The 8,535-nt window shown below is 36.5% G+C and overlaps 1 protein-coding gene across 1 annotated transcript; it reads right to left on the reverse strand.

The window, feature by feature from the left end:
* Positions 1-284: 284 nt before the first annotated feature.
* Positions 285-1,212, reverse strand: LOC106795772 (probable WRKY transcription factor 7). The gene has a single exon (XM_026125344.2). It carries the CDS (start codon positions 1,078-1,080, stop codon positions 364-366), a length of 717 nt encoding a protein of 238 aa, XP_025981129.1. The 5' UTR covers positions 1,081-1,212; the 3' UTR covers positions 285-363.
* Positions 1,213-8,535: the final 7,323 nt, after the last annotated feature.

An 8,535-nucleotide genomic window follows, 5' to 3' on the forward strand; every position in this document is an offset into this window, starting at 1 on the left:
AGTTTTACTCACCCAAAATTGTCATATTATAATTTTTAGTCCCTTAAAATATTTTTGGCAAATTTTAGTCCTTCATTAATTTTCAGTCATCATTTTTAGTTTTTTTTTTAAAAAAATTCATTTTTAATCTCTCATTTATTTTTATAGATCAAAATATAGTCTCAAATATAAAATAAACAAGAAATTAAAAATTGATAAAACAATGACTAATTTTGAGCAATAAAAATAAAGAAGGAAATAAAAATAAAAATAAAAATATGAATAAAATTAATAGACAGAAAATTTATGAAGAAGTAAGAGTGTATAAAAAATTATGAATAACTAAAAATTAAAATCTAAAAAATGGACGAAATAAAAACTTAATTAACTGATTATAAAAAAAAAAAATATCCTCCTAATTAAATGATACCTTTTCTTGTAGCAATGGCACTGAGCAGAGGATGATCCACACTTGGTATCAGGAAAACCCGTGGAATTGCACTTCCTCTTGACAGAATTTGTAGAAAGCGGTGGTTTACGCACAAAAGAACCCCCCTGATGTGACATGTGAGAAATTTGAAACCCCGAAGAAGAGAGACATGACCGTTGCAAACTCTCAGTGTCCATGGATAACGTTGAAACATAGGAGTTGGTAGTAGAACCATTTGCTTCATTATTATGCAGAGGAAGAATAAAAGGTTGTTCTTGGTGATTTTGATTCTGAGGCAGAGGAGGAGGAGGAGGGGGACAATAAACCTTAAAAGCAGAGGTTTGTTGTTTTTGTTCTGTCTCGTTCTGTTGTTGCTGTAGTTTGTGTTTTGAATCATGCACCATTTGCTGCAACTGAACAACAGGGACAGGTGGCGCCGTTGTAGGGGCCCTTCGGAAACGAGCGTGACCGGTGGTTCTGGTTGTTGTTGGTTTCTCGAGCAGCGAAATAACCTCGCTGAAGCGGTTCACCGCCACGTCAGCAACTGCTTCCAATTCAGAACCACCCTCTCTGTGTTGATTCAAAATCATGTTCACGAGTTTCTCTACGCTGTGAATGCCGGCCGAAGCTGCTTCCTTCACCGCAATCGCATAGCCATCGCTCACAGCCATAGTAACATTAACAAAAAAGAAGAGAGAAACCAAGTTAGTGAATTTTTCTTTCGGAATGAGCCTTTCTAGTTATATAACAATCATGGGGTTGAATAAAAAAAAGATCTTTTTTATTCTTTGGGTGTGAAATGGGTGATTGAGGGGGGGGGGGGGGGGGGGGGGGTATTTGAGTCAAAGGGGTTGGGGTCAAGGGATGTGAAGGGTCAAACCCAACTGCGAATGAAATTTGCTACTTATATTAAGGTGGGTCCCATTTAACGGGTTGAACAAAAGACAAATGTGGTGGAAAGGTCAAAAGGTTGTGATTAGTCGTTGGATTTTTTGTGAAATTGATTTTTCAGTTGGGGACAGAGAGGCAGAGAGAGAGAGAGTTGACCCTTTAACTTCTTTTAATGCACAACAAGAAAGAAAGAATGGATGGGGGAATGGGGGGCCCAACCTCACATAAATACCCTCCCTCTCAAGTCACATGAGATTCTTCAACTTTTAAGTATTGCTTTTTTTGTCTTAGTTTCTCCCAAAGTAAGTTCCTATTTTTCCTTCAACATATTAATTCTATGAATAAATTATATATTTATTGAAATTTTTGTAACTCTTGGAATCGTATCCTAGTTTAAGGAAAAAATGATTTTTTATTAAATTTTATTTATATCGATTTAAAGGTGGCATGAATTCAGTTATAAAAATAAGTTGAAGGGTAAATAATATTCAATATAAATTGATTTTAAAATTATTCAAGTGCGAATTTGAATTATGAAATAAGCTGTTATTCTTGTTTTTTCCTAGCAACAGTTTTATCATTGAATAATCCTCACTTTGACTTGTAGACCTTGTAATGAAAGCCAGAAGTAACTGTAAACTTGCACCATATTAAAATTAAAATATTTTTAGAATGCTTGTGTTGTGGCATAGTATAAAGGGATTAAGTGCTTTCTCATACCTTTTTTTTTCCTTTCCTTAACTATTCAGTCTAGTAGAACAAAATATCCTTATTAATACTTAATCTGAAATTTGATGAAAAGATAAATAAAGTCTTATAAAAAATTAAATTCAAGTGTTTTTTTTTTCCCTTACCTTTTACTCCAATATTTTCATAATACAAGAAAAATAGCATGATTCAAAGACATCTTTCCTTCCCTGTGAATTTTTCAGAATCTCCTTTTTTTCTTTTAGTTTATTGAATAGAGGAATCTCCTTACTTGTCAAATGAGATGATCCGCAACTGTTGTTTGGCATAAATACAAACTTGTCCACGCCTTTTAAGATACCAATTGATTGTTTATACTTTAGACTAAACCTAATTGACCACTTGTTTTGAAAAACTTTGTTCCGTTGCCAATACTCAGTGTGGTTCTATTGTGAATAATTTTATATTTAACTTTTGCTTAGAATATTTTTTTCTCCTATATATGGCAATAGTCAAAGGTATATTATTAGTTTCCACGCACACTATGTAAAACAAATTCAATTCACACACACACACACACACACACACACACACACACACACACACACACACACACACACACACACACACACACACACACACACACACACACACACACACACACACACACACACACACACACACACACACACACACACACACACACACACACACACACACCAACAAATTCCTGCCTTATGACTCTCATCCATGAGCACACACACACACACACACACACACACACACACCAACAAATTCCTGCCTTATGACTCTCATCCATGAGCCTCTACAATTACAGCAATCCTACTGGGAACTGTATCAAAAAGCAGGAAGTGATGAACTAGAGTTGAGCTGTGAAATGGTGGGAATGAGGCCCTAGAGTTAACGTGACAATATCTCCATTATTGTGATATTGTCAAATTTAAATAAAGCAGGAAGTGATGAACTAGAGTTGAGCTGTGAAATGGTGGGAATGAGGCCCTAGAGTTAACGTGACAATATCTCCATTATTGTGATATTGTCAAATTTAAATAAAATATAAATAAATATGACTTAAATAACAATTTAGTCTTTGTAAAATAGACTAGTCTTTTAAAGATTTTTTTGTTTGTTTTAATTTAGTAAAATTTAAAAATTATAGTTTTGATCTTTGATGTCAAATAATAATATTAAATAATAACATAAGACTTATTAATTCATTGACTTGTTATATTAACAATAAATCTAGCAGCTAATCACTTAATTGTAATTTTTGTCATAAATTATATTTTTAATTCTCATTAAACATTTGGCATTATCTACTGATCTGAACATAAAAGATTTAAAAATGACACAATTAATTTACGAAAAAATAATTGTATGTAATTGTCTTATTGGATTTCTTAGCGACAAAACTAGTCTATAAATTATGAATGTCGCTATTACATCCTCAATTTATGTTGTCACGTATTGTATGCACTAAAACAAATTGTTTTAAATTTAACTGGGACTCTTTAAATCTTTAAAGGAAAGAAACCAAAATAGATTATTTTATAGCACCACATTTTTATTCAATCCAATAAATATTATTAATGATGCATTCGAGATAGGACTGTTAACTTTGACCAAATTTTGATTGAAATTAACAAATATCTTTACACACGTGAAGCCAAGTTTAGTACAATCCATACCATGAAAAATGAGTGATTACTTATAAAAGATACTATCATGTTAAGGTCAATAATAAAAAGTAAGAATTTGAAATAATTTGAACTATGTTACTATGTTACTTTATATTGACATAACGATAAAAATAATTTTATTATGCATCCAAAGTATGATTTACTGATCATCACTATTAAAAAAACATGTTTTTATCACACACTAAACACATCAATTCTTCTAAAACGATGTGGTATAATAAGCGAGCAAATTCGTAATTATGAACTTAGAAAATGAAGACGGTGATATACAAACCCGTCTTTGAATTGTTGTATAATTACTTCGACAATGTTGCTTTGTTGGACACCGTCGTCGTTGGCGTGACATTATAGTCACGTGACTCGAACAAGACTCTCGTGACCTCAGTAGACTCAGTTGCCCTACGTGAAGTCTTCAACCCTTCATCACTCAGCTCAACCCTTCGTCAATCAGGTCATCTTCACACACCTCACCCCGAGTTACGGTGGTCATCGTGATGCAGCTCACCCCTTCCGCGCCGGCCCAACCGTAGCCTCTCGTCACTTAGCTCACCCGTTCCCGTATTTGCCCAAACTGAACCCTTGTGTTCTTGTAAGCTTTATTTTTTTGTCTCTCTTTCACTTTGGTGTGTGTTTCATTTTCTACTTTGTTTGTTGAAGTTTTACCGTGGTTTGTCATAAGTATTAGGTATTTTGTTAAGGTAATTCTAGGATGAGGCTCAAAGAATTATAGAGAAGAGTAGGGAAGCTAATGAAAAAATGACCTCCAATTCTTATTAGAAAGGAAATTGAGATACAAAAGTGTTTACAAATTCTAATCTACTGAATCAGAGGAATCAACCTCTATTTATGTCTAACCGCTTCTCCCTTAGAAAGGTCTGTTATTCTGTTATTCTAACTACCCATCCATCTCTTGACTTACTTACAAGAATATCACGTATCAATTCCCCACCTTTAGCTTCAGTCTTGTCCTCAAGGCTGGAAGTGAGGATACCTTTGCTTCAAATCAAAGAAAAATTCCCAAGTTGCATCCTCTGGCAAGCTATGCTTCCACTTTACTAGGACCTTAGTAACAACTCGACCCCTTCTCTTTATTGGCATGCGATCCAAAATAGCTTCAGGTTCTTTGATTAGAGGATCTTCTTCTACTGAACTGTGAAGACTCGAAGAAGTTACTGCTTCACCTACATGCTTCTTCAACTAAGAGACATGGAATACATCATGTATGCTTGAACCCGAAGGAAGCTTGATCTTGTAGGCCACTACCCCAACCTGTTCCAATACCTGAAATGGGCCATAAAACTTGGGGGACAACTTCACATTGCTTCTGGCAGCTACGGAAATTTGCCGATAAGGGTGCAATTTAACATAGACCATATCGCCGACACTGAACTGCCTCTCATATCTATGTTTATCTGTCAGCTGTTTCATTCTATCCTGGGCCCTCTTCATGTGAAATTTAATGATTTTCAGCATCTCCTCCCTCCTCAAAAGGCTTCTATCCACCAACTCAATCTTAGAAGATCCTGCTAAGTAAGGAAGATTCACAGGAGGCGATTGTCCATACACCACTTCATAAGGAGTAGCTCGAATAGAGTGTGAAAGGAGGTGTTATACCACCATTCAGCCAGGGGTAACCACTTAGACCATTGAGAGGGTGAATCTGCACACATACACCTCAAATATGTTTCGAAACACCTGCTAATAATCTTTGTTTGGTTATCCATCTGAGGGTGATAAGCTGTGGAGAGCTGGACCTGAACACCCTCAAAAGCCATAAGGTCCTGCCAAAACTGACTGAGAAATATTGAATCTCTGTCACTGGTGATAGAATCTGGAAATCCATGCAACTTGAATACATGATCAAGGAAGGATTAAGCAACATCAGCAATAGAATAAGGATGAGAAAGAGCCATAAAGTGGGCTCCTTTGCTCAATCTATCAACTACTACAAAAATCACCTGCTTACCAAAGGAACTAGACAAGCCTTCTATAAAATCCATGGTAATGTGTTGCCAAATCAAATCCGGAATAGGCAATGGTTGCAGCAATCCAGGAGAAGCCTTGGTCTCATATTTACATTTTTGACATACACTGCATTTTTGAACAAAAGCTCTAACATCTTTACTCATCCCTTTCCAATAGACCACATATTTGAGCCTTTGTAAGGTTGCATTTCGCGCTGAGTGACCAGTAGTGGCAGAAGCATGAAAATGCAGAATAATATCCTGTCTTAAAGCATCATCTTTACCCTCAACTAGTCTTCCTTTCCTCATTAACTCCCTATCCTTCCAAGAATAATGTTTGTGAGAACCAGAGTTTGCTTATAATTCTGAAATCAACCTATGAACTGCAGGATCTGAATCCCAAGAGGCTTTAATCTTTATCACCAATTCAGAAACCACCTGATGAACCGCGAGAGCTTGACAAGAAACTAGTTCCACTCGCGACAAGGCATCAGCAGCTACATTATAATGTCCTTGCTTATACTCAATTGAAAAATCAAACTCCATTAATTTCACCAACCATATTTGTTGAAATGCCATAGTCCACTTTTGATCCAAAATGAATTTCAAGCTTCAAGGATCAGTTCTGACGATAAAATGAGTATTCAGTAAATAATGTCTCCATTTTTGGACAACCATAACCACAGCCAGTAACTCCTTTTCATAAGTATAGTAAGACTGTTGTTGGTGATTCAAATGTCTACTTATGTTAGCTATAGGGTGGTGATCTTGCATCAAGACTGCTCCAATTCCCAAACCTGAAGCATCCACCTCTACCACAAAGATTTTTGAACAGTCGGGTAAAGCCAAAACTGGGTCTCAGTAAGCTTCTTCTTTAATTGCTGAAAAGCCAATTTTGCTGCATCGAACCAGATAAAGTTATCTTTTTTAAGCATGTTAGTTAAGGGTTTAGCAATGCCACCATATCCCTTAACAAACCTTTTGTAATATCCAGCTAACCCCAGGAAGCTTCTAAGTTGTTTCAAGGTTTTAGGTAGTGGCCACTGTTCTACTACAAGCACTTTAGCTGGATCAGTTGATACCCCTTCCTTAGAAATGAAGTGGCCAAGGTACTCTACTTTAGAAACCCCAAAATAACACTTACTCCTCTTAGCAAACAAGGAATTCGCCCTCATAGTTGCCAAAACTTTGTGTAAATACAGCAAATGGTCTTCCAATGAACAACTATAAACCAAAATGTCATCAAAGAACACTAGCAGAAACTTCCTCAAAAACTCCTTAAAAACTGAGTTCATAAGCCCTTGAAATGTTGCATGTGCATTAGTGAGACCAAAGGGCATCACTAAGTATTCAAAATGCCTAGCATGAGTCTTAAAAGCAGTCTTATACACATCAGCAGGATCCATTCTCACTTGATTATATGCTGACTTCAAATCGATTTTTGAGAAAATGCTAGAACCTGCCAATTCATCCAATAGATCATCTACTAAAGGAATTGGAAACTTGTTCTTAACTGTATGCTTGTTAAGATCCCTATAATCCACACACAACCTCCATGATCTGTCTTTATTACCCACCAAGACTACTGGGCTTGCAAAAGGACTACTACTATTTTGAATTATACCAGTCGACAAAGATTCCTGCACTAGTTTATCAATCACATCTTTATGTTGTTTAGCATACTTGTATGGTCTCTTACTTATAGGACCAACACCTTGAACTAGTGGAATTCGATGGTCATGACCAGGTCTACGAGGAGGTAACCCACTAGGTTCTTGAAATAAATCAAAGAACTTATCCAATAACTTGGCAAGAGTATGAGGGACTTCTTTATCAATAGCTTGAGTTGTAAGTGAGTTCAAAAGACCCATTTGTCCATCACATACTTGCAAAATTGACAAATGAACACCAGTTGACATAGCCTTTCTTAACTGTTTTTAATCCAATAGAGGCCCCTCTTAACACATGTCTCCTTCCCTTAACATAGAACTCTATCTGCAACTTATTAAAATTCCATACAATATCACCCAAGGAAACCATCCACTCCACTCCCAAGACCAAATCACAACATCCTAATGGAATGAGTAACATATCAGAAGTGAATTTGGTTTGTTGAATTGTCCACTGAAATCCTCTAACGACAGCAGACACGTTTAACTGTGTACCATCAACAACCACCACACTCAAGGAATCAAAAGCATTACTTTTGCAACCCAATCTCTTGGCCACCTCAATGTCCAAAAAATTGTGGGTACTCCCACTGTCAATCAACACATGGAGAGGCTTCTTTTGGTAGTAGCATGTCACACGCATGGTGTGGAAATTGGCAATTCACGTGAGGGCATGGGCAAAAATTTGAGGATCTATAGAGCTAGACCTCATTGAGTTTTCAAGCAACACTTCTTCCTCCGCACCCTCCTATAACTCATCCACTTCCATCACATGCAACTGCAGTGTTTTATGACTCAAACCATGCTCAAGCGTAAAGGGTTCATCACAGAAATAACATAACCCTTTTGCTCTTCTATCACTAATATACGTAGGGGTTAAAGTTTTAAAGGCTTGCTGTTTTGTTTTGGGGATATCTTGTGTCTTGGAAATAGTTTTAGGAGGTGTAGGTAACAATGGTGGTTTAGAAGAAGCCTCAGGTTTAGACTGCTTATTCCAATATTTTGTAATAGAACCATGCACAGTTGTTGCCTCATGCATTTTTGCTAATGTGAAGTTCCGTCGGACAGAATTTGGTTGAAACATTCGAACAAGCATCTGTACCTCTTGTTTAAGCCCCCCCAAAAAGCAACTCATCCTATGCTCCTCACTCAGATCCAAACGAGCTACAATAGCATCAAAAGCTTCATGGTAC

The sequence above is a fragment of the Glycine max genome, chromosome 14 (genome assembly GCF_000004515.6).
Source record: "Glycine max cultivar Williams 82 chromosome 14, Glycine_max_v4.0, whole genome shotgun sequence".
NCBI classification, from domain to species: domain Eukaryota; kingdom Viridiplantae; phylum Streptophyta; class Magnoliopsida; order Fabales; family Fabaceae; genus Glycine; species Glycine max.